Here is a 27,205-nt window from a genome sequence, read left to right on the forward strand (position 1 = left end):
TTACATCCTGCTTTGAGCTGATCCAAAAACCCCATACTGCACACAGCATATACAATAGTGTGAACGACAGCACCTAAACAGCAAAATACAATATGTGACACTCTGGATTTCACGAAGACTTCCTCCTAAGAACAATAGGGGAAAAAGAAGTGACAATGAGCTGCGTAGTAGAAACACTATTTCCTGATAATGTCATTTCCTGTATTGCAAATGTATCAAATTGTGTAAAAACAGAAGGCCTTTGTGTGTGAAGGCGGCACTCTGATTGAATTCATTTAAAGAAAAGCTCATGATGATCTGCATGCAGTGATGTTTCCTGCTCCCTGATACGTGAAAAGTATTTTGTAGATACCAACTTTGAGAAATGTTTCAGTTATATCACACAAACCTGCCCGACTTGAACACGTTTCTAATCCCTGACAATGACTGAGAAGTTTCTCTCCCCAGCCAGGAGGGGGCGGTCATTCATGTACTAGAGCAGAAAAAGTGACTGGGTAAGAGAAAGCCAATTATTTCCTCCCTTTTCTTTCAGGATTTATTAGATAAGGAGGAAATGTGTCAGTGCTGATGGGAGTACATGGAGATAAAAAAAAAGGAAACATCTTCATCATATATTCAAAAGTCTCGCATAGCTTTTTTTTTTAATTCACTCTGAGATTCTGTACAGCCACATTCATGCGATTACTCTCCTATTGTATGTGCATACACACATGCACACACACACACACATACATATACACATTTGCACACACACACACACTCACGCAGGACACATTCGAAAGCATACATGAGCACACACAAACAATTACTTGAAGCAAACATGTCTCGAGGGTGAAAAGTTGTCCACAGATTAAATGCATATTGGAAATGGATCATCGTCTGCGTTCCATTTCATGCTATAGTTGATATGCATAGAAAAATCACAACTAAAAACATTAAAGCTTTCATTAGACATCCAAAATCAACATCACATGTCAATATCAGAGATATTTTATACATTTTTTTTGTGAAATGAATAAAATAAGTGAGTATCTTATGTTTGAAAATGACAATTAAAAAACAAACCTGCCTTATTATTTTTTACCATTTCACAGCAAACTCTTACAATGCTACCGAGGCAAAAGTACCAGTTTAGGGTCCTTCATGCCTTCATGATTTTATATCTTAAATTATATAATTATTATAATCAAGAGACCATTAAAACATAACCCAACCATTTAAGAGTCCATTAAGGTCATGCATAGAAGTTCACATATAAGTATAGGTTACACTGTGGTTTCGCTTTTCCACAAACCACTCTTCATTCCGACGGAGCTCTGGGAATGATCTGTGCCACTCATGTCCTGCTCCAGCTCGAACACTGAGTTTTTGAGGGTGCCATTTGGGGCAGCGGCCCCAGGCACTGTGGTGGTGACACTGTTCAAAGGGTAGGAGCAGCGCTTAGTATCTCGCTCTGCAGCAGCTGCCAGTTTTAAATTGTCCCTACTGGCACATCGTCTCTGAGCGCCGTGCATGGCCGCTCTGCTGGCCATGGAAGGCAGCAAGGGGAAGGGTTTGCGGCTCCCGCTGCTGCCTCCGTCGCTTCCCTCTGAGGGGCTGGTTGCCACTGACTCTCCAACACGCTTCCCATTGGTAAGCGGGCTGGCTTGGTTCTCTGAAAGGCTGTGGTGGATGCTGCCATTCTCACTCGTGGCCTGTTTGTAAACTGCATGTGAAGCACTGAGGTGCTCTAAACCACTGGGACCTAAAGCTCCCAGGCTGCCACCACCTGCAGCAGTCCTTAGAGCTTTGAGACGATAGTGTCCTCTGCCCTCACCTCGATGGTGATACTGGCTGCTCCCTTGTTTAGTTCTGCTACTCACTTTCCTTCTCTGGGGATGCACTGGGGCTGCAGAGTTAATGGTTGGCAGAACATTGTTTGCTGGCTTGGTGATGTTGTCAGTACTGGTGCTGGTGTTGTTGCCTGCAGGGGCCCGTGAAGTGTTATTTGGATTGTCTTGAGCCACCTGCAACAGATTGGTGAGCTTGCAGGGCCCGGGGCCCATGCTGCTAATTCCACTCGGCGTGGATGACGATCGAGCTGATGAGGAGTTGTGAGAGTCACCAGGTGGATGGCAGTTGATGAATAGTTGTGATCCCTGCTCAGAGGTCTGCACTCCACTCCCTGTAGTGCAGGTGTGCGTGTAAGTAGACATGGGATGGGAACGCCGATAGCCAGGGCAACACGCCAGCCATGAGGCCTGCACATCCAGACGTTGGAAGCAGTGGTGCACTACCAGAAACACCCCCAAGACTATGGCAGCCATCCCATAAAGACAGCTAAACAACAAGCTAGTGTGCCCCGTCAGCCACATTGCCATGGCTCCACAACACCACAGAACCACAAACAGGAAGTGGGTTGCCACCAGCACCAAGAACTGTGTCTTCAGTGAATACTGGTCCTCAGGCGCCACAACAGGGTTTATAGGTCCCACCACTGAGTCTGTGGAGAGGAGGCTGGTGCTTCCTGCCAGTGCAGGCTGGCTCTCAGTCACGGGAGAGGACAGGGTGGTTCCGGTGCATTCTTTGGCCTCACGATGCCTCAGGCGAAACACAGTGCACAGGAAATAGATCCAGGTCACCAACACCACTAGGCCAGCGGGGACAAAGAAAGACCCCAGGCTGGGGCGCCACACCAGCCAGCAGCTGCAAGAGGCAGAAAAGATGTCAGGAGGGTCAGTACAAAACAAGGGCATGTCTGTGTGTGCAACATATCACAGAATTATGGTCTTCAGCACCAAACAAAATAACACAAAGTCAAGGGTCACATAGCTGAGGGATAAAAAGAGAACTACTTACTAAGGGCTGTTGTCTCCATAGTTATTGACATTGACAGCTGCAGTGATCCCACAAATGATAAGAGGAACTCCACCAGCTATCAAATAGAACCTTGAATAATAGAGGAAAACATATCAAACACAAAGTTCACAGCTGCAGTTTAAGATATAAAGAGCAGGTCTTGTTTGTGCCACAGGATGCTGTCCGACCTCTGGCTACTACAATGTTTTTAAAGTGTGCATGTCAGTGTCATTTTCATTTTTGTGTTTTTAATCTCTCCGGCTGTCTTTAATCTGAATAGAGCTGTGTGATCCTTCACTCTCCTTAGTGGGCAGACTGTTACAGGGGTCAGTACAGGCTCCAGAAGTCTGTGATTTATTGTGGCATGATCCCATGTGGCCGAGTGGGCAACAAAGAGGTGGTGGGGGGGAGCAGTAGGGTCAGTGTATGATCGCAGCTTCGGGATCACAGTGGCAAGGGGAGGAGTGATAGAAAGGAATATTTGGAAAGACAGTGCACCCCCTTCCTCTGATTTATGATGACCCCCTCTGCTTCTGTTGTGTTGGTTTCATACATTTCCTCCCTCCCCCTCTCTGAGTTCAGAGTGTCTTACAGCGATACTCTGTTATGTCCCTCCAAGGTTTCCTTACAAACAGAGGGACTTTGCTTGGTTGAGCACAATGACCCACTTTTATGGTGCACGGTCTGGGTGGCCATGCACCAGAACTCCTGCGTTTGTCTAAAACATAAACCGTACTGACAGCAAACAACAATCTCATGGTACAAGCAGTGGGTGAAGGCGGCTTGCTCGCTGACCTGAGCATAGGTCGCTGAGTAGGTGGGGTAGGAGACTCTCCCTCGGGCTGCCGCGGCATTCTCCACACCGCTTCTTTGTAGATGACTCTGGCGCTGACTCCGATCCACAGCAGGGTCGACAGCGAGGAGTAGTGCAGGGTGATGCCCACCTGTAACAGATTACAGCCAGGTAAAACATAAAGCTTACATGCCACTAGCTCAAAATGAGGAGAGTGCGTTAAATTCAGGACTTACCGCTTGACAAACCACTGGGTAGCTGGTCAAGCTTATGCCCCCTGCGTAGACGGCTGTTGTCATGGCAATGTGGAAGCAGGTATTCAATAATGTGTGCCAGCTTTTTCTTGATATGTGAATAGAGCTGTAAGGGCGCAGAGTATAATGATGAGGAGATGGAGCAATTAACAAATAGCAGTGAAAAGCCAGTTTATGCACACACACAAACACACACACACACATGCATACCTGTGGTGTAGTATGTGTGTGATGATGATGGTAAAGAGGCAAAGGAGGAGCACTGCAGTGCAGGCGTAGACCACAGGGTGGAGCACCCTTACAGAGATAGGTGTGGAGTTGGGGAAGTCAGGCACCTCCTGGAAAGAGATCACACACAACTGAAGGCTCAGTTCAACCTCAGGACGCTGGATGATGGGCGATGAACTGAACGCTCGAGGCTATCTTACCTGCAGCACGGCGTAGTTGCTAAGCAGGGAGCAACGCATCGTGGAGGTGCTGCTGTCACTGTGGACCAGCTGACAGCCTTCCTGACTCCAGCTTCCATGTTTCTCCAGCGCTTTCAGGCTCCACTGGGCTGCCACAGCATCAGTACCAGGGGACAAGTGGCGCAGCGAAACCCAGATGGGCTCTGAGTGGTTCCACATGCTGCAGCCATCTGTCAGAGAAAAAAAGGGGAAAATTACCAATACAAAACTGTGCTGTAATGACTGAACCCTTTATTGGGTATTGAACCGAAAAATCTGGCATTTATACTTTTATTAGACAAGTCAGTTTGTAATGCCTATTCTACATTCCCTCAGTCTTTGTCATTTCCTACTACTGGCAGGTTGACGCTAAATGTCTCCCAGAGCTTGGGACTAACGTTGCACTTTATATGGAGGCTGGAAAGAGCTGAAATAATAACAAAGCCGTGCAAAGCACTACTCTCGACAAAAAGTGAGAGTAGTGCTGTGGTTTATCAGGCCTTGTAGCTCAGATACAGATTATTCCATCACGACAGAGCTGCAAAAATGCAATCAAAGCTAATGTTGCAAAAGATTTTCTTGTTAATGTTAAAGAAAGTCCAGAAATGCTATGTGTCTATCAGTGTTTTAGGATTCACCGTTCCTTTGAATGTGAGAAAACAAAAGTGGTTTAGGTTGACAAGGTTCCTCACCGAGGCCAACAAAGATGACAGGGGTGTTGACGCTACGTCGGCGAGAGTGCTCCCCACTGCCGCTTGAGTTCCCAGACAGCGGGAAAAACCTGCCAGTTCTGAAAGCTACAAATTGAAGCTTACAGTCTGCAGGAGCATCAGGAGGAAACAGAGTAGCTGGGAGTGTCACAGACGCCAGGGCTACTGAATTCTGAAAATAAAACACATAAGACACGTGTAAATATTACATTTAATGTTAAAATCACTGCAGACACAGATGCACACAGATGTTTGGGTGCTCGTGCCTCACCTTCCGGGCAGAATTGTTGAGGGAGGTGTTATGGGAGCCAGTGCTGCAGTGAAAACGAAGCTGCTGCTCGTGAGCGGACTCTGCCATTTCCATTCCCACGCTGCCCGTCGAGACCTCAGGGCGCTGATACACAGTGCAGGTTATACCAGTGAAGTGGGCTGGTCGAATTAAGTGGGCCTCCATCACGATGTTCCTGGACGCCTGTAGGGATCAAAGAATAAAAATGGTAAAGATTGTTTCTATATAATATCATTTATTTATCAGCCATCCAAATAAGTATAAGATAAATCAGCACCTACACATTGCAGCTGCAAATTTCATAAACTACACATTGCTTGTCATCATCAACTATAAACCCCAAGAAAATAAGTCCATAGTTCCTACCATGGAGAAGTCCTGAGCATGGCTGTGCAGCTGAGGCCAGGCCAACGTCTCAAGAGAGTAGACTATGGAGCTGCAGGCTCTCTTCTCTCTCTGTGCGAGAGCGAGGATCTGATCATCCACCTGCATCAGGTTGCTCCCCATCTCGACCAACACCTCTGACAACTGGAACAAACACAGACAGAAACTTTAAAGTAAAAGGGGCAAATATATATCAGAAGAAAACGTAAAACACACAAACACGCATTGTTTCTTTCTCACCTCTCGCAGCTGTCTGACATATTCCATAAACTTCTCCATCATCTGCGCCACGTACAACACGTCCACGGAGTCGGTGAAGCCTGCAGCCTCCAGGGTGTATGTGCGCACCTGATGTGCCAAAGTGACGGCATTGGAGGCGTTGATGGGTCTCTGTAAAACCAGAGCAAAGATAGAACAAGGCGTTATCTCATGAAAATAAATCTCCATAGTAAACTTTGCTCCTAAAAGCACTACTGACCAGGATGAAGGTATGCAGGACACGGGTGATGCCGTTGGTGTAGTGACAATCTGAATAGTCACCCTCCTGCCACTTTCCAGTACGGTCACAGTATCGAGAGGCTTTTTTCTGCTCGATGCCTCCTTCCACAGACAGGGAGGGGTAACGCAGCTGCAGGCAGTACTGATGAGAGGTGATCCCTGCCAGAGTTCTGGGCCACCTGGAGGGATTAAAACCATAGAAGAATGAGAACACTGACTCTTAAGTTACGTAATAATAATCATTGTAACTGTAACTAACCTGAACTCTCCACGGTTGTTGATAACTTTATCCTCTGGACAGAAGGAGGCACTGTTCTCCAGCACCACTATTTCAACACTGCGAGAGGTATTGCCCCGCCCAGTAGAAACCACACACTCCCACTCTCCCCTGGCCTCCACATGTACGTTGAACAGAATAAGCTCACTGGATAAAAAGAGCAGAGACAGCTCATTATAACACATTACATCCTGCAGACTTTAATCTGTGTCCAAACTAGTTAAACATTAAAGTTTATTCATTCACTCAAGCACAAGAAAAAATGTTTTGAATACAGACAGCATCTTCAGACTTAAGTACCTGGTGATGAAGGTGCAGTCATGCAGCACACTGTTTTCAAGCTGGACACCCATCTCTGGGTCAGAGGTCACCAGCTGACCATTGTGTCGCCAGTGCAAGGTGGTGATCTTATCCACCAAGGCGGCAGTGCAGTGGAACGGCAGCCGGTCACCTTTGAAGACCACCTGACGTTGGGACGGCAGCAGGGACAGGGTGTGCAGCTCCAGAGGACCATCTGAGCAAAAAAAAAAAAAAAAAAAAAAAAAAAAAGGGTGGGAAAAGAGGACAGTTGTAACCGTTACACATCGCTCCGAATTATTTCTGCTGGTCTCTCATTACTAAACCTCAGCTAAATGTTTCCACAGAAGCTATTATGAGTCTGCTGTTATACAGTAGATTGGATGCAGGCAGCAGCAATTCGTAAATGCAACCCACAGGATTAGTTGTCAACACAGCTCACTGATACTTTTAGAAATATGTCTCCGCTGAGTTGCTGGGATAGATCTCTTTCCACCCTTTTGGTCTGTTAATTCTTAGAAATACTGGGACGATCTCATGTGTGCACTGTCATTGTCATCCACAAGCCAATGTTCTCTTCAACAAAGCGGTGAACCACCTCATTCATATGCCTCGTTCTAGCCAGGCTCTCACCACAGCTCAGCTGGCTTTCCCTTAGTCCACGCAGGGGCTTTCCCTTCAGGCTTCTGGGGTAGGCACACAGGGTTTCGTCCCCCAAACGGGCTGAACTGCCGCGAAAGAAGCCCGGCACCCAACGCAACCCGCAGTCACAGGACAGGTAGTCTGAGTTGAAGTTGCTGGTAAGAGAGAAAACGATGATCATTTATCACGGGAGAGTTTTCACTTTTTACTCCATCTGGCTCAGACACGGCGTTATCGTAATCATTAGCATACCTGTACATGACAGAAAAATGCTTGGATGTGCTTGATGCATATTTGTTGATTTATAGCCACCGTGTCTGTTGTATATTAAAGATTTATTATCGTCACTCTTAAATCAGTTGACTGTTTTATGCAAGAGCTGGCAGTGCTGCACAGAAAGAGCAAGCAAATGTTTGTTCAGATTTGAAATAGATGGGAGACAGGCTTATCATCTGATTTATGGACGTTCAAATATGTTTTTTTTTTATTAGCTCCAAATAATAAACGGATAAAAATATCCAAATTAAAATATTTGCACGTCAAACGGTCATTGCGTATTTGAGTTTCTCCACAGTCACTGTAAAACACAGTTAGAAAACCCTCGAAAAATAAATCACATCAACTGAAATAATAAATGTTATCGTACTCAGATATGATGGTATGCTGTGAGAGCGAACGTGTTGAATACTCACACTTGCTTAAGGGACGGCAGCTCCTGAAACACTCCTGGATCCATGGTTGATATGATGTTTCCAGAGAGGTTCCTATCATAGCAGTCACGTATGAACAAGTTAACTTGATAGCCTATCCCACCACAAAGTATAATGTTTTTACAGAATCAATTTATACGTCTCTTACAGTTTAGTGAGGTTGGCCAATCCCTGGAACATGTCTGCAGTCAGGCAGCCAATACGGTTGTTGGATAGGTCGCTAGAAGTGCGGTAAAAAAAACAACAACAAAGGAATGTGATGAATCTTTGAATCGAGAGGACTCGTCTCAGTCACTCAGTCAGAGATTGCGATATCTCGACTCTTTCAATACCCCGTGTTGTTTTACTGATATCACATCAAACGCTACATACTGAGCATACAAGTAAAAACAGTGCACCTCCTTCCAGGTCTCATGTATAATAAAATAAATAGTGATGAAGGATTTTCTTTGCCTCTCTTATTTCCCACAACTAGAAGACTTAGAAAGTTCAACATCTTTATAAGCATGCTCACATTCCCTGCCACTTTCCCTTATCTCTACTCCATGGGACCCCAAGCAGAGGTTTATCAGTAATGGGGTAAAAGCAGGGCCCCTGTGCTACGGTCCACCTCTGAGTGTGATGTATAGCCACAGCCAGAGAGGGATCTGCTCTGTTGCACCTCTGACACTACCCAGCAGAGAGCTGTCCAGAGCATGTGTTTATCTCCCCCTGTTTGTTTTGAGAAGCCCCAGACCTTGCAGGGAAAACACAAGTAGGGGGAGGAGGGAAGGGGAGTCACACGGTGCAGCACAGGCAACCAGCTCCGAGCCCGCGCCGCAACCAGATTCTCTCGGTGTCCAAAAACACAATGAGCGAGCAGCAAGTGGCTGCAAACAGCCGCCTTGTCACATCCAATGACGTGTGAGAAGGGCCCTGAGGTTTCCACAGCGGTGGAGTCGGGCACCAGAGATGACATCGCAGGGCCCCCACTAGGATCGACAGAAACACTTGATGAAGGAGGCCATTATTGTCGCACTAACACCAGGAGCTCAATGTAACCCGTCTGCCATGAGCTGCCAAAACAGAACCCACTCATGATGGATGTGAAGGAATATGTGGGCCCCTCTTTCCACAACTACTATGTAGTTGGCAAACAATGCTGCTTATGTCATTAAAAACAACCCTGACTCCTTCATTTGTCTCATACCAAACAATTGAATTCAACATTTCCATGCCTGCATTTATGATTTCTGTTAATGTGTTTTCTGCCCTGAAGCCGAAAGGAATGTGAATCATGTTAATGTCTACTTACAGTTTCCGAAGCTCAGACAGGCCTTGGAAGGCTCCCGGCATGATGGTGCTGATTAAGTTGTGCTTGAGGTCCCTGGGGAAAGAGAACATATTGGGTCAATGAGAAAATGCATGCAGGGGTGATGTTGACAAAATGAATAGTTCTACATTTAGAGAAATATGCTAGTTTGCTTCCTCTGAGAATTAGATGAGAATACCACTCTCATGTCTGTACGGTAATTTGTAGCTGGAGCCAGCAGCTTAGCTTTACATAAAGACTGGAAACAGGGAAGGAAACTCGCCTGGTTCTGTTCCTAAAACACATCTAAAGCTCACCGATGAAGATGTTGTATTTCGTTTATTTAATCTGTACAAAAAAATGAAGAGTAATGATGACAGCTGCAGTGTTACGACGGGTAATTGCCAGACTATTTCTTGGTTTGGAGACTCCAAAAAAGTTCCCACTCAGAGCCAAGAAGTAGTCCGGTGCATAACTCCCCTGTAAAATGGTGAATCAATGTTTTTACACTTTGGTTTTTATACGGATTAAACATACAAGATAAAAATGTGTGCTGGCTGGCAGATAGTGTTATCTTCATGCAGAGCCAGACTACCGTGTTTTCACTCTCTATGCTAAGCTGCTGGCTGTAGCGCCACACTTAACGGACAGACATGGGAGTGGTACAAAAGTTTGAACTATTTTAACTTCCAAGGGAAAGCTTCTTTAAGTTTAAAATGAAGGGGAGTGGAGACACATTTCCTAAACCTGGCCGTTCCAGCAGGACACAGCAGGGTATTTCTGCACACGGATAGGAAATCTTATCCCATCTGCCACCTGGGTTTGAGGATAGCAAGATGCAGATACTCAACCAAATAAAATATTAGTGAAATCTAAAACTGCTAGCAAGGGGTTCTGTCATTCTTCTGCTTGTTTCAAAATGACTCTTCCCATGATAAACTTGGCCATTGCGGACTATAAATATTAATCCCTTTAACTGCCTTTGAGGATCTAATTTCATATTATCCGCTGCACTTTCCTCCACCCTCTTCCCATTCCGTACCCACACCCAATGCGTTCAACTATTCAGCCAGATGCCTCTCTCCATCATCTCAACCTGCATTAGTTCAATCTATTGGCCAGGCGGGAATAGCGAGGTCAGAGCGGGTCAGGAGATGGATGGTTATCGGCAGGACACGGCCGATGTGCGTTGGAATGTGATCCATGTTCCTACAGCATGGAAAAACGCTTTCCCCCGTCAAAGGAGGATTTCCTTACAGGAGCTCAAAAGCATCACCGCTGCATGGCTGCATTTTTGTCTATTCCACTTCGACCCAAGATGCCACTGCGGTAGGCAAGACCTCAGGGGACTTTCTGGTCCCTTTTTTTTTTTCTATCCACAGAGATTATCTGTCATCACCGTTCTCGACCGCACTGCCTCACACCATGTACAACCTCAGGCATCTCTTAACCATTGTGTTGTCCGCTTTCCAAGAGATGAGTTATTTTGATCAAACTAGGGCAGGAAAATTGTTTCAGAAAATGGCTTCCCATAAAGAATTAGAACGTGCGGTATGGCTGGGATAGAGTCAGAGATCAGGAGTTTTGCTGCTGGTCCAAGCTCTCGCTGAGCCATCGCTCATATCTGGATTATAGATGGGAGACAGGTTATAATGATGGAGCAAAAGCCTCCTGGCCTCAGACCAAAAAGCTGAGGTCTGTTGTGTTTGTCTCATAGCAGACAGCCTTGGACAGCTCAGCCCAGCTCTTTGAGTGCGTGCCAGCTTGTCAAACAGAACACTTTGCAAAAATCTTCACAAGTTTATGAAAAAAAAAAAAAAAATGGAGACATTTCCACCTCTGAGATTCAAGAAGTTACAAAAAAAATCTGCTCGGTTTTATATAAATGTTACTCATCAAATCAAAGAGGATTGAATGTTTGACAAGAATACACTCCAGTATGGCTGTGTGTGTGTGTGTGTGTGGCCTGGTGGGCCTGTTACATTGTATGTGGTAATCTGTATGTGCCTATGTGACCCGCTCTGAATGTACATGTGTTCCTGTGTGTCAGTAGCTGTGTAGGATTTGTTGATCAGGGCAGGGGGGAGAACAATACTGCTGTTTCTAGTCTGTGTGTCCTGGGGCTCATTAGTGCAGCGATGAAAGACGAGGCACTGCCCACTATTTCCTCTCTCTTCCATCTCTCCCCGTCTGTCCTTTTCACTCTCGCGCACACACTGTGTAACACTGACCCGCATGTATACGCACTCAAACATTTGCAATGTGATGCAGACAACCCCACAAGTGCACGAGAACTGGGTTACTGGAAAGCCTGATGTCTCCGAAAATAAAGATTAAAATGTGATTCTTGGAATAAAGCATGTTTCTCTTGTCATGTTGTATATAGAGATATCCATATATAGTGCTTAGGTGCATTAAGCACTCCTCATCTCGCTCTAAAAAAGCTGCACTTTATTTCAGGAGATAAAGATCCTCATTAATAACTAGAAGATTAAGTATTATCCTTTTATTTTAAAACTTTTCCTGGACCAGAAATTGGATCTTCAACCAGATCTCAAGAAGAATAAGTTGTATAATCTTCTCTGTGGCTTCAGATGGAGCTGTGCAAAGCCTCATAAATTACCTCAAGTGTTGAATCTGCGTTATTTGGAGCTGAAAACTACAAATTTAAAAATAAAAGAGTCTGGGTGATTGATGTCAGAAAGACGTGAGGTTACCAGATCTCTGTAGTCTGTTCCTCATCTCTGCTTGAGGCTAGCAGCTCGAGGTTTCATCAACCACTACCAGTCGAACATGTCCAAATCTGCAGTGGATCTGTTGGCGGATGTGTTGCGTTATGGGTAACGTAGGCAAGATGCCGGAAGGAGAGTGGAATAAAACAATTCTCCGAGACCACCACGGTGGCTGAAATTTAAGCGTTTAATGATGGAAGTATGTAGAGATTTCTGTGATGCTGTTCCTGTCGGTATGTCTTATAACTCAAAGGAAAAAAAAAATGATGCTGCAACACATCTGTAAAATACAAAATGTATTGTTCAGACAATAAATAATAATGTAATATAGTCACACAATGCATCAATGAATGCATGGATACTTGATACGGGACTAACTGCGAACATATGCTTTGTGTCTGCACAAACAGACGTGGAGTAAATGTAGGCTTAGCACACAGGCAAACACACAGACATTGCAATTTTGCTATTCTTAGAATCTCCTGCATTGGGTTACGATCTTTGCCTGGAGACTTACAGTAACTTAAAGCATACACGCATGACCCTAACTGATCCACACAGATTTAAAATGAAAACAGTCACTGAGAGACACACATTGGTGCATGACACTAATAGTGTGCATTGCATCAGCACCTCAAGCTTCCTGAAGAACAACCTTTTGCCCGCTGCGATAAAAGCGGCTATCATCCACTGGAAATAGAAAAAAACAAGTATCACACATCAGACACCTGAATTTCCTCCGGTCTCTACTCTTTTACACCCAGCTTCAGAGGGCACGGTGTTGAGTGTGCGTTGAGTATCAGCAGTCCACTACTTCTGATACACTCTCTTATCACCAGGCTGGGGAATGTGGAGGAGCTCACCAGAGTCAACAGGACTCGAAAGCAGTAGCCAAGCGCTGTAGCCTGAATGTCAGCTCTTGTTCACCATCATAATCCAGGGTAAATCTCTGCTGTAGCCCCTCGCCACTCGCCCACACATGCTCCTATTTCCAACTTTAGCTCAAACCTGCAGCACAGCACAAAGTGCAGCTCCGGCAGGCCTCATACTCAGGCGATGACTTGTCTGCGTGCCCCTTCTGTAGTAGACAGCGTCCTCCCTGACAACAGCTTCACAGCTCAGTGGCCTTGACACTGATGACAACAGCTGTCACCAAGCAAGAGGATCACAGCGGAGACACGAAATACTTCAAAGCCTCGTGCCTGCCGAGCATGAAAATATAGTTAAGAAGGTTAGGAGTTGCAACTTGTAGCTATTACTTTTTCATTATCTTCAGTAGCAGCATGTGCTTTCTCAAAAAGCTACATGATTGGTGGTGACACGTTATTGTTATGACTATGGTCTTCCTCTTTGAGTTATGCTTTATAACCTTGGGAGTGCAGTGCTTTATCCCCTTCACCACATGTGGCCTGTGTGATTGGGGCTGTGACAGACTCAAGCTCACTCCCAGCCCAGAAGGGGCCATTGTCTGCTGCCGCTGGGCCTAACACCAGCGGCTGCCATTAAGAATGTCCCCCCCCCTCCTTACAAACTCCTCCTGATCAATGGTGCTGGTGCTCTGCCATTCTGAAGAGTCATTTCTCTGTGGGTATATGGGATGAGCACCTGGGCCCCCATGCAGGCTGGAGGGGAGCGACGTGCTTGTAGGGCAGCGAGAGGGTAATAATGAAGACATGGTCTGTAAAGCGCTCCAGACGTTGGAGTGCTCCATTATCAGGAGCACAGCGGCAGGGACTGGAGTGCTCCACTGACATTGTTTAGGCCCTGGCCCCGGAGGGAGCTAGGAAAATGACTAAAGCCAGGGAATGGCCACTCATTATCGCCAGACTGGAATCAAGAATTTCCTGTTCCTGGAATTTTTTTAAGGGAAAGACATGGCATTACAGGGCCAATTTCTACACTCTGATTGTATTTATCTCCTGATGCACGGCAATACAAGCAACCGCCTGGAGACAGAAATAAATATACTGTACGTCTACGGACGGATTAAAGATATGCTGGAAAAAAAGGGGGGGGGGGGATACCGGGCACCTTGGTTCCTGACAGAGGTCAGTGGAGACCATTTTTGTGCCGCGTGTCATTTCCTGTCTGGTTGGCGTGTCTAGCAGAGGCCCTTGCTCGTTTATTTTTACAGTTTCCTTTTTCTCCTTTTTTTTTTTTTTACTAGCTAGCTTTCCCCTGTAGGGAGGGGCAGGTGGGTTAGGGGATTCAGTACAGAGCAAAATCGTCCCTGTGTATGGCCCCGCAGACCCCACCTCCCTACTCCTCAACACACTTGCTCACAATGGGGGCTCTGTAACACAGGCCCCAAACGTACTCCTGCCTTCCCCCCAAAACAGGAAACCGGGATCTGCCGAGCTCTTGTTTTTCTACTAATTTCCTGCTTTGCTGCCCCTTCCCCAGATTATTTTCTTTATTTTTTTCTGGTTCCTTTCAGATTGGATATACCTAATCAACGTTTTGTCAGTGCTCACTGATTGCTTTGGTGTAGCCACGAAGCTAAAGGAGCAAAGATAGACCTTTTCTATTATACTTAAACTAAATCTGCTGTCATCACCATGGGAGACATACTTGATGTATTTACAATACTACAACAATGAAATCACCATCTGACCATCCACTGTATAGCCCTGAGCTCAGCTCATGATTGACAGTAACGTAAACCGTGGATCCAAGTGCAGGACGTACAGAAATAGCAATATACACTTTTTATTTGAAGTGTAAAATTTCCTAACTTGATTATATGTTTCTATAGTCTGCAGCGAGAGGAGCTGGAGATTATTCTGCCAAGGAAAACTCTGGAACCACGGGCTGTTATTGACTTCAGTTCTGGCTTTTAAAGCGGCCCGGGAGAAGGGGGCGATGCCTGTTTTGGCAGCTCTGTTAATTTTCATGAGATCGACCAGCATGCACAGCAGTCAGAAACAATGAAAGCCAGTTTATGGTTTCATTGGGACATACAGTCGATCATAATATTTGTCTGTCAGATTAATGATCTGCTTCTCGGGGTCACTGTTGACAGTTTTCTGACGAGAGAAACGGCAGTGAAATGCTATTGTTCATCTGTTTTTTTTCCCCAGTGGATCATAATAGTATTTATGAAGCGATTATCACTTTGTTATTTTGTCATTCATTCTGAAAGTCCACATCTTTACCAATAAGTTAATAGACACAGAGCTGAAACAATGCACTCTTAACAGCTTGGAAGGAAACAGGAACAAACGCCTTTCATTCAAATTATCAATGAAACAAGAGATTCATGTTTTGCGAGTGAATTTTCAGCCAGTAGGTGGACTACAGCATGTAGAGAGTGGGAAGGGGGAGGAACACGAGAGACCCAGTGAGCTGGGAGAGGGGAGATGCAAAAATAAAGCAGAAAAGGAACATAAACGGAAGTGGGGGGAAGTAAGTCCAGAGAAAGCTCAAGTTCCTCTGGAGGAAAATGCCATTGAAACCATATCAAGTTTGCCGAATGTGTGTGTGAGAGAGAGTTACTGGCATATAAAGCGTACAATTTGGTAATGGGCTTATGAAGGGGGCTCGCTCGCTGTTTCAATAAACCCCCAGAGCCATGACTGAGCTAGGCTTGCAATACAAACACACCCCGTTCCTTCAGTTTATCTGAAAGACACATCTGGAGTCTATCAACTCCAGCAGCACCCCCCTTTCTGTTTCCACTCTCCAGCACGCTTAACCCCTTCCTCACCCGCTCCACCCCTCAATGTCATGCACTCTCATTAGGTGACCGTTGTCTAACCGGGGGCCACTCGATGGCGTGTGTGGGTGAACACACCAACGCAAATGTTCATTTTTCCTGTGAGGAAGGAATGAGGCTCCCATGTGCAGCAGCAGCCTCCACAGCTGGACTTAGCTCTAATTCAGAGTGGTGGGCTGGTACAATCTGAACCTTGTCTTACCCAGACTGGTCTAGACAGAAGGGCTCCTTGCCATGTCCGCACATTCTCCACTGTTTTTACATGCTATACTGCTGCCCACCTCTGCTTTGTTCCCACTCATTAAGGTAATTTGCTTAGCCTGTGTGGAAATAATGTTAATCTCCCACGAAGAAAAACAACCTCAGCTTTATATAAGACAAACTGCAGGAGTGTGCTTTCCTTCATTCCCTCCCTCCGGCTTCCTCCCTTTCCCTCTCTCTCTCTCTCTCTCTCTCTCTCTCAAGCCACCATACCATCTTTAGCCATCTCGGCTCCACTTCCCCTGTGTCAGATGGTAAAGTTGTTTAAGTTGGACTACTTCCTAACCCCAGCTGCTCAGAATGGCAGAGGCGATTTCAAGGTCGGTTTCAGAGAGGCTCAGGCAAAGACCGAGTGGCCCGTCTCCCCTTTTTATAAAACAGATACTATCGACTCTAAAAGTAATGAATTGGCCTGAGCATTCATAACCGTAATGTGATAATAGTGTATACGTTTTCTATCATGCAGACATTTTCCTAAACATAGCCAGCATCTGCACATTCTCATGCACTGTGTGACTTATTGGTCACAGGTTTCAGTGCAAACTTCCCTTAATTCTTGTTGCTCTGCAAGCATAAATCACAAGCAGCTCCTTATTTCCTGCTCTTGAACGAAGTTATTATAAGTTAACAGGAAGTTTTTTAATAATCTTGCATGATATTTCCTGTGCAAACTCTTGTACGCGGTGCAACAAAAAGTAAAAGTAAAGTCTTGTCAGGTACTGCAGGGATAATCACAGGCTCTCTTGTTGAAAAAGTCGATCATGCTGCCAACACCTTGAGCCTCTAACCAGTCCTAACCACAAGCCTCACTCCAGCCTTGCAGACCTGTCCACTGCGAGCGCCCTGCTGCTCCCTCATCAATCATCATCGCTGCCCTCTGCTCTCCCTCTCTGCTCCCTGCTCCCGCTCTCCCTGTTGGGTGAACAGACCTGGTAATGAGGGCCCCTTGTGCCTTGCCTGCCTGTCCTGTGTCCCATGGTGCAGTGGGGCCCAGTTGGACAAGAGCCAGACTGCCTCGGCCCTCTTTGCTCATTATTCTCATTACCTCGCCTCAAATCAGTGCCGCTGGGATCTGTCCGCAACTCATAAAGGTCCTGCCTCGTTAGTGGAGCTGCCAGCATCAGCTCCTATCAGAGAGGTGGAGGTACTCAAATAGGTACACAAGTACAGTATCAAAGGCCTGACAGTGTCCATGAATGTGACTTATTTTGCACATAGCAAGCACCGCCACTGAAGCCAGGTATGATTCAACTGGTGTCCCAAAAAGCTGGAAAAAAACGAGGGATTCCAAGATCCAAATGTAGCTGTTGGATGGCAAGCCTATTTAAAAGAGCTACAAAAACACAGTAGTCCAGTAAGAGGGCAAAAACAAACAAGGCTAAATTGCTCCTCTGCACTTGGGTGGTTTGGCAGGTTATGAAGGCAATAGTGGCTTTGAGGAGGTTTGTCCCAATGAAAGGGCTAACTGTGTAGATTGCTGCACTGTCTGGCCCAGGCCTGGAGGAGGGTGGCCTGCCCTGGAGCTGTATTCTCCAGCTAACAACAGCAGATCAGACTGCATTCAACTCTGAATAAAAGTCTGGTGTGAGTGTGTGGGCGTGAGTGTGCGTCTGCTGAGAGAGTTACCAGACCCATCTGAAATGACTGGATAAGAAGTGACGGTGCCCATACTTGGAAACACACTCAGAATTACAGTACACACTCTGGAGTCAGGACAACAGAGATGGGCCGAGAGTGAGAGTGTGTGTGTGTGTGTGTGTGTGTGTGTGTGTGTGTGTGTGTGTGTGTGTGTGTGTGTGTGTGCAGTCAGGGAGCAGACTGTGTTTATCCTTGTCACGTAGGGGAAGAGATGCAGTGTAATTCCCTGATGTGTGTTTACTCAGCCCTAGTGGGCTGGCCTTTGATTACAGCACTGACCACATAATATGAGTAACTGTTCACTACTGCTCTAAATGACAAGCACATGTAGACGACATACTGGAAACAATGAGGAGACCTGAAGAGCGATGGCGGGCTGAAGAGACAAAACAGAAACTGAAATCTCAGAGTAGGAACGCGCAGCGAACGGAGACAAAACACTCCAAACTCCAAACCCTTCCACCACGCAACGGCGAAATTTTCAATATGGCATTTTTCACATCAGACAGCAATTTTACCATGAGCTCAGATGTAATTATAAGCTGTGCAGGGCTCAATTAAAGGTTGAAGACGTCAGAGTGAGTGAGCAGACCTCCACCGCTGTGTGTCAGAGAGCCAGCGGAGGTTGAGGCAGAGGAGTGAAATGAGGCCTGCATGATTTACGTTATGTCCTCTCCTTACACCAAACGCCCACATCTTTCTAAGTATGTGTGTGTGTGTGTGTGTTAGTTTGTCTGCCTGCTCTGTGTCTTTCTCCCAGATCTTTGGTTATGAGCCTCCAGGAACGCTCCACCCTGCTGCCCCCTGCTAGTTTTATCACCGCTCCAGCTACAAGGGCCAGTTAGTGGGGGAGCTCAGGTTACCCGACCCACCGACCCCACGGCGCTTCAGGGATCCTTGTCCGCATTTACAAAAACAAGCAACATCGGCTCATTTTACGTTAAACACTTTAAGCTACAGATCTACCTTGGCTTCACTTTACTATTAATTATTCTCCCAAGTAGTATTAGTCTCAGGATCTTGGTTTACTGTGTTCCTGTCAACAGCTTTATCAGTGTTGTTGGCACAAGACAATTGAGGTGAAAGCTGAGAACTTGGCCTTGGAACCATTCACCGTTGGTGTTCACATGCCAGACATAAAAACAGCAATTCAGCAAAACCGGCTTTTGTTCTCGACTGGCACGTCTGGTGTGAGCTCCAGCAGGTAGGCACTAACAAGGTAACAACTGCAGCAAATTACCATATTTTTCTTTCTTTAGACATTTCTGAGAAGCCTGTGAGCTTCATGGGTGGCAGCTCGCAGTAGCATGTGGAACTAATATCCCTTCAACATACCCATCCCCACCACCTAAGCCAGACTACAGTATCCAGACTGATGTTGTCGCTCCATGTGTTTTGTTAGCTACCAGGGCGCTGTAAAGATTTACTGGGATGCTCTGTAAAACAGCACACCTTCTGGTGGGAAAGACATACTATAGGTGTGATTCATATGAGAGTGTCCACCTCGACTGGGATGAACAAAATACACTGCCAGCTGTCTCCTATTGTTTGAATCTAACATGTCAAATGTCACTAAGATACTGTCGCCTCTGAGCAACTTCCTTTGTTTCTCACCTGTAACATTGGCACGCAAACAATGACAACATACACAGTTTGTCCAGGATTGTCCAAGTTTCAAGCTGGGTCTCCAGCGTAGTGGAAAACACTTAAAATGTCCCGATTATCAACATTCACTACTAAATAGTGTCAGTTTCCACCAAAATTATACTTGTTTTCAGCACTTACATGCATGTTTTTCATGGGTTAGGGTCCCACTCATTATTACCTAACTCAATATGAAAACATAAACAAAGCAGTAGCACCACACGTCTGAATTCAACACTAATTTGTCTGTATGTGTGTTAGATATTCAGTGTGTTGTTGTCAAGGCTGTTGCTAGACTCTGAGTCATAGGCAGGTGGCAGGCTTCATAGACTATGACACTTCCAACTCCCTGTACACTAACAAATCTAGTCATAAACTAAAGAAATGGACAAATCATACTAAACCGTATCCTGCGGCGTGTGCTAGATCCAAAAGTTAGTCATCCTCTGGGAACCATGAATATCCGAACCAAACTCCAAGACAATCCATCTAATAGTTGTTGAGACACTTCACTGAAAACCCAAAATGTCAACCTCAAAGTGGCGCTGAAGAAAAAAGTTAAGGGATCACCGAAGTCATTGGGATTCATCATCTGGGGATCATGGATGTCTGTGCAAGAATTCATGGCAATCCGTCCAATAGTTGCTGAGATATTACAGTTTCAACCAGCCAACCACCCACGCCCCCAGGAGCTACTTGCACCAGTTCTGGCTAGTTGAATGGAATGGTTCCTTTTCTGTTTGGCACCAGGGTTGTCATTAATTTATATTTCCCAAGAATTATCCTGTCTATCAGCTGTCTCACACCCCATTCAGGGAGATTAGATGCTACTAAGGAGGGCTAGACTGCTGCCAGCACGCACCTCCTCCCAGAGATCTCCCTTATCTTGTCCTGTGCGAGTGGGACTTACCTGATAATGAAGGACTGAAGTGTAATTATGTGAACTTTTCATCATAACTAAACTCTGTGATAGCCGGTCTGAGTGTATCATCCTCCCTGTTGGACAGAAGCCCATAATTGGATAGAGAGAGAGAGCTCGACAGAGTTCCTCAGATCTCACTGATACTCCGTCTGTAATTCTCTACAAAGGCCCGGAGGCAAACTGAAATAACAGCTCACACATGATGTATACGCCATATCTCATGTAAACAGTAAACATGACACTGTAGCGGCTGCAGAAGTGAAATATTCATAGATAAACAGTAGGCTACTCACAGTTTCTCCAAAGCATAAAATCCAAAGAAGGATCCATTTCTCAGAACTCGGATTTTGTTGTGGCTCAGTATCCTGTAAAAAAAAAAAAAAGAAAGAAAGAAACATTTATTGTTAGAAATATTCCACCGAGAATAAAAATGATTTAGCATTATTATGCTAAGATGCTAAATTATTATCTTGGACATCAAGCTTCGCAGCTAAGGGAGAGTTCAGGTTTAACCAAACACACAGTCAACGGGTCACAGGAGAAGGACGAGAGCCAACACACACGAGATTAGCCTGACTAGAGACATGAGCTTAAGATGTTTCCAATTAATGCTAAAGACGGAATAGAACATCAAGATTAGGAGGGAAGCTGTAATCTTGATAATCATTTCGCATACATTTTTACATCAAAAGGATGTCTCTCCACATCAAACGAACGGTGGCACAGGCTTTGTTAATTAGCTCTTTCCCTACTGGCGAAACACTCGGCTTATCGGACCAGAGGGCACAGGTCCACGGGACACACTGGAAGTGAGTTTGGGATTGTTTTCTCCAACAGGGAATGATGGGAAATGGATATTTACTGTAATGCAAAAGCCAATTAGGATATACCTTTGCATGAAGGCATAGTTTGACTTTGTTGCTCAGCACGAAGACTGAAAGTAGCAGTGCAACTCAAACTGATATATTAAAGAGTAACTCAACACTCTGGTCTTTGCTGACTCTTCTCACCTTGCCGCAGTGATGTAGAAGTGTACTCAAGGTCTCTGTGACATCACTGCTAGGTGTGGTCAGAGGTGAAACTCTCAGAGAGAGAGAGAGGGTAGTAAAACTCCACCTTTGAGGCTGGTGTTACGTTACTCTTTAACAATCTCTGCTCTGCCTTTTCACGGCTACCCAAGCCTCACCGGTAAGAAAAATAGCATCCATCCCCGGCGTTATGTTTGAATCCAATCTGCCATAAAACCTATTTATACTGTATCTGATTTGCTTTGCCAAAATACCTCGATTATGTTCATTGGCAACGTTTTTTTTCAAGCTCAGGAAGTGTGACACTTTATAGTGCACAGAGGTTCTAAAAGAGCGGGTTGCTAAGCACAAAACTTTGGCACCATAAACTAAGGTTTGCATTGTATATCACATGTGTTGTCAATTTTAGGCCGCTAAAGCACTCGGGAAAGGTGCGGGGAATACTGTGGTTTCGCTTACATATTAAAAAAAGCCAATGCATCCTGTCTCAAGCTTCAAGTCAGTGTTGACTTTTTCAATATTCAACCAAGATCTGTTTTTTTTTCACTATTGCTACTGCCCGCGTCCCCTCAGCAGGAGCTCAGCTCAGGGTACAGCAGGGGCCCCGGCTCTGGCGACAGCCCGCCATCATTAACACACCCTTCAGTTTCACATCATCTTCGCCCCTGCCACATGGTGCTTAACGGGCTGTTTGCGACATTAAGTGTGTTCTTAATCGAGAGAGTGGAGCTGTGTGAGCGCCTTTAAAAGTGGGAGCGGACTGCGAACAGTCTGCGAGATTTACAGATTCAGCAGCAGCAGCAGCAGTCGCCCCTCCAAACCCCCCCCCCTCTGTTTCCTGCCACATCAATAAAAACACTGCCTTCAGCTCTACACCTTCCAACTCAGTTAATGGCCAGATTTAATCATCCGGCGTTGGTGTACAGGGAGAGACCGGCATGACTCACTTCTCCACTTGGGTAATTTTACTAACAGCCAAAATACCAGGACGATTTGAAGGCAGAAAATATATCACTCCGAAGAGCGCACAAAAGGAGAGAGAGCCAGCACGGAAAAGTCATCTCCTGCTCCAGTTATCCCGGTCACCTCACTCAATATCTTCCTACAATTATCGACCAAAAAGAGAACCGGAGACGTGTATTTTTAAAACTGAGCTGCAATCAAGAGACGAGAGCTGCTCCACTGATAATGACTATAATACTGAAACCGAGGCCTCGCTCACTGTTTTTCTTTGCATTCAAGCCAAAATTATCTTTGTTTTAGGTTTTGCTGTGAAAATGTGCCACATCAGTCGAGTTATTATCACGAAATCCACGTTCATTTTCAAAGCTAGAGCCTCAGAAACCGACATCACCCCAAATTAGAACTCAGCGTCAACTCGTGTTCACAAATCCACACTCCATCGTTGAAATAAATCACAATTATTAAGTCAAGATTTCTTTTTCTTTCTTTCTTTTTTTTTTTTAGCATGGATGTTAGACGAGAGCAGAGGCGGTCCTCTTGTGGCGTAGCCTGCATTTGAACCTATGACTCCTGAACCTTTAAGGTCTCTCGCTTGACTTTGGGCACAGTATCTCTCCTATAACTGGATGCAGGCCTGAGATGAAAGCTACAGAAGATCCGGAACTGCCTGAATAATTCAATACAGATAGGAGAGGAGAAAGTCACATCTGGCAAAGAAGCAAGCCATTTAATTCAACACAGACAGTTTAGATGCAGATAGTTCCTTTTTGACTAAGTTTATTATGCGGAAAAAAACTACTAGTCAGAGGGCAGGGTATATATTTGGATTTTAGCGTGCTGATATCAGTGGATCTATGAGGACGAAATTATGATCTGATTTGCAACGTTTCCTTCTCAAAGATCTCTGCACAGATGTGTTTATTTCTCTGCTGCGTCCGTGCATGTTTGGAAAAAGATGAATTTCACATGTGGCATCCTATCACAATAACCCTCATTTGTCTCCACTTAGGACGTTTCAACACACAATATTCCAATCAACTTGCTACTCTGTGCACCAGGACTTGAAAGCTGACTTTCACAAATAAACAAAGGGCTCAAAATGATCTAAATGAAACCCTCCCACAGACAACAAAAGACTTCCAGGAACGCAGGGGAGATGCAAAAGGCTGGTCACTACTGTATAACCCCCACCCCCACCCCCTTAAATCCTGATGTTTGGAGCGCAGTTGTAGAGGAGGACATTGTTCTTTCATAAACAATACAGAGAGTACAACTCTGAGAAAGAGAGAGAGGCAGAACTCTGTAAACAGACAGAAATAGTCAGCATTCCCATCAGGCTAAACAGGAAACCCAGCCAATTAGCTGTTTATTCAGAACCCGGTTTCAGAGGGTCAGGGGTTGTGGAGAGAGCACTTCCTGGACAGCCAACAGACAGATGGAGCAGTGTCCGGAGGCAGGTGACAGTTGAGGCTTATGCGAGTGCATCGCGTCCATCACCGGAGTACACAAAGGTTAACAGAGCTTTACAAGCAAAGAAGATGAGTAGCTTCTTAATCATACGAGTCCGCGCTCCTCGCAGGCCGAACGTCTGCTCAGCTACTGAGGCCTCCACTGTGCTTCCCTCGGCGTAAAGCGACAGATCAGATGGCAGATTGAGTTAATCTGCTTTCAAGAGCAATAAGCTGTATGGTACATGGTACGACAGTGTGATAACTCAGTCCAGACTACGGATGGTATCTCTCATTCACTTAACCCTTTCAGACCACAAAGGCCTCTGAGAAATCAGACAGGCTAATTGAATCCATCTAATCTGCGTACAGGAAAAAAGAAAGGGCCACATGTCGGGGGCTCCAGGATCCCATTCACCCATTTCATCTAATTCATTTACTTTGGAGATGAAAAGGCAGGAGGTCGTATGAAAAGAGCCAGGTCAAACAGAAGCACAGACATCAGAACTGCTCGCGTGTGGTGTGGTGTACTCACAGCGGAGGGGTTAAACAGGGTCAGTCGACACAGCACCACCTCTTTTAATGTTCTGATATGTTTTCTATTACCTGCAGGTCTTAAATGAAGACATGTGAATTTCACATAACCGAGGTTAAAAACAAAAGGCTGCTGAGGGGAGTGATGAGAAACGTGATGCTGGAAGTCTGTCAGAGTTTGTCTATTTAATATACACAACATGCCAAAACAACAACACACTGCATATAAAAGCAGCCACAGCACTAACACTGAAATAATGCATGAAACTATAACATATCATATAAGACACCTGTCACTGTTTCCAGCTATAGATGGAGAATCAAGGCCAGCAGAGTACAGGTGCAAGCTCTATTTACTGGATATATTTAAATACATAGATCTACAACCCAATCAACCATACATCCTGTTACACTAATAACCTATATACACGACATATATGTCACTGTACATGCAGTTACCTGATGAACTCTAGCTGTCATGTGTCCTGACGTCTTTGATTCAGTGACACTCTAAACTCCCTAAAATCACTTCAATGTGCTCACAGGTGACAGATCCAACCTGTTTTGCCTTAATTGGGGTTGGAAATAAGGTTGTTATAGTATTATAGACATATTGTCAATAAACAAAAAATAAAAGGAAGTCAAACGTCTACCACAAATACTAGTGCAGAACGCATATACATTAAATCCCAGTAAAAAAAGACAACATACATTTAATAGATTTAATCAGAGGTTGCTGTAAAATCGACATCTTGTGGTTGAAAGTCATTCTGAGCTCTAAGAAACTTGTGCTGTGTCTTTGCAGGGTGCTGGATGGAGAAGACCACTGTCCATTTTAGGTTTCTGGTTTATATTTTTGCACAAACAACTTCATAACTTAGTTAGCTGGCCCCAAACAAGCAGCTGGCCCCAAATATTTCAAAAGCTTGATTGTACTAATTATGGCCCACACATAATTAGTTGACATTCAGTTAATTGCCTCGAGCCCTGCAGGACATTTCGGAATAAATTCTGGTCTCTGTAGAAAAAAAAAACTGATCAGGAGAGCCATGGAAAAGATTTAAAAACTTTAAAAACCCTCAGTCAATCAGGTCAGCTGTAACCGTCAGATGACTGCAGGTAATCCGGTACAGTGATGAGGTCAGGACAGGAAAATCTTTGGAAATTTTGAGGTAGAATTGCAACCACAAAAAAAAAAAACTTCCCCGGATCACCTTAACCCAGATGTTGGCAGAGATCTATCCAAACAAACGCACTGTTGTCAAAGCAAACTTTAAGTAAGCCCGTCTGAATTTATAGAAACATATTGTAATGTTTCTCTGTGGTCACTTTCAATTCATTATTTACAAAATAAAAAGTATGAGTGCTACCACGAGGGGTGCGCTGTGATGTTTTAGTCGCGAGTGCCACGGCTCAGTGTTAGCTCAGGCTCGACCGAGTGTGAAAAAGCGAAAGCCGTACAAAGAGTCTTGTCTAGTAAACCACAGCAGCTCCTCCCTGCACCGTGCCACTCACTTTGTTGGTTTGCTCAATTTGCTTCTTAAAGCCACAAAGCCTTTGAGGGCCACACAGGGGCATGACAGCACGTCGAAAATCCTATTTGCTCACTGATTTACTTCCGCTCTCCCGCTTGACTCCTGACTGGAAGGCAGTCTCTGTGTGACACACTGCCTCAGGTCTGTGGAGGGAAAGCCTGATGTGTGTGTGTGTGTACCTGTGTGTACTGTAAACTGTAACTGTCTGTCAAAGGCAGCATGCTTCTTACAGCTGCTTTTGGTTTTTTGGGTCACTGTCAACCAATCATTTCACTGAGGAATCATCTCTGTGGTGGAGCTTGGGAAAGCTTGCTGTGTGGTGTGCGGCACCGACACAGGGAGCAGCTGAACAGAGCTCTTTCAGGCTTTCCACATCGCAACCTGGTGCAGAGGGACAGCGAGGGAAAACACATCCTTCTATCTCCTGTCCTAACCACAGCTTGAATGCTACAAAACCCAAAACTCAACAGGAAGTCCTGTTTGCAGGCAGTTACCACCGAAGGTTTGGTGTCAATATCTTTCCATCCTTCATGCTGTCTCCCCACTAGAAACACTTAAAAACTTGTGTTTCGAGGCAGGAAATGCTCCATCCTGGTTTGGCATTTAGTCCCGGACATGAATGAGATGCATTTGAGTAAAAAGCGCTGATTCCAGCTGGCCCCTGTTGCCCTCTAAATATTTAAACATGCTGGATTCAGCGAGCACAGTGAGCTCTATGTAGCTGCAGGCCTCTGTAGCAAACCACAAACACAATAAGAGTCTTAAGTGGGGATTTATGTTTAATGAGAATTTATCTGCAGGCTAAGCCGCCTGCACTCATTAACTCTGTATTATTCCATACAGCCTCTGAATGTCGTGTCACTGAGCACAGAGCACTTCTGCATCGTCGCCGGCGAAACACCTGGAGCTGCTGCAGTGCGTGACTCGCCGATGAGACGGCAACGTTCTGATCAGACGCCTCCCATCCCACCCCGAGTGTTCATTTAGCACTCCGAGGCCAACGGAGACAAAGAGACGAAGCTTCAACGCCAATAAAAGGGAGTCAAAACAACCCAACGGGGGCCACTGTGTAAACATCATTTAACTTTGGATAGGTCTCTTACCCTCGAGGACCACACGCGAGGTGAAAGACAAGAACCCTTGAAAGAGATTGGTAACGTGCCATAAATCCAGTTCTAATTCAGAGACCAATGGGAGCCAGATAATGAGAGTGATTTTCAGCGAGAGTCTCAGAGCGTCATTATTGAATTAAGCCCAGTTTAATTAGCATGCTGACTTGATAATACACACACTGGCCTGGGTCACAGCAGTACTTAAGTTCATATAAATAAAATAATAATAATAATTTAGCCTTGA

General features: G+C 45.2%; 1 protein-coding gene across 1 annotated transcript in view; it reads right to left on the reverse strand.

Moving 5' to 3' along the window:
• Positions 1 to 517: 517 nt before the first annotated feature.
• adgra2 (adhesion G protein-coupled receptor A2) overlaps positions 518 to 27,205 on the reverse strand; it is a 39,174-nt gene continuing 12,486 nt past the window's right edge. Inside the window, exons 2-19 of the mRNA XM_027278421.1 lie at positions 20,635 to 20,706; positions 9,433 to 9,504; positions 8,287 to 8,358; positions 8,121 to 8,192; positions 7,420 to 7,583; positions 6,790 to 7,003; positions 6,472 to 6,636; positions 6,193 to 6,391; positions 5,955 to 6,104; positions 5,697 to 5,858; positions 5,313 to 5,513; positions 5,024 to 5,213; positions 4,314 to 4,522; positions 4,096 to 4,223; positions 3,868 to 3,991; positions 3,634 to 3,782; positions 2,839 to 2,928; positions 518 to 2,685 (exon numbers count right to left, since the gene is read on the reverse strand). Coding sequence (XP_027134222.1) covers positions 1,266 to 2,685; positions 2,839 to 2,928; positions 3,634 to 3,782; positions 3,868 to 3,991; positions 4,096 to 4,223; positions 4,314 to 4,522; positions 5,024 to 5,213; positions 5,313 to 5,513; positions 5,697 to 5,858; positions 5,955 to 6,104; positions 6,193 to 6,391; positions 6,472 to 6,636; positions 6,790 to 7,003; positions 7,420 to 7,583; positions 8,121 to 8,192; positions 8,287 to 8,358; positions 9,433 to 9,504; positions 20,635 to 20,706 — 3,853 coding nt within the window. The 3' untranslated portion in view covers positions 518 to 1,265. The remainder of the gene's footprint in view (positions 2,686 to 2,838; positions 2,929 to 3,633; positions 3,783 to 3,867; positions 3,992 to 4,095; positions 4,224 to 4,313; positions 4,523 to 5,023; positions 5,214 to 5,312; positions 5,514 to 5,696; positions 5,859 to 5,954; positions 6,105 to 6,192; positions 6,392 to 6,471; positions 6,637 to 6,789; positions 7,004 to 7,419; positions 7,584 to 8,120; positions 8,193 to 8,286; positions 8,359 to 9,432; positions 9,505 to 20,634; positions 20,707 to 27,205) is intronic.

The sequence above is a fragment of the Larimichthys crocea genome, chromosome III (assembly GCF_000972845.2).
Source record: "Larimichthys crocea isolate SSNF chromosome III, L_crocea_2.0, whole genome shotgun sequence".
NCBI classification, from domain to species: domain Eukaryota; kingdom Metazoa; phylum Chordata; class Actinopteri; family Sciaenidae; genus Larimichthys; species Larimichthys crocea.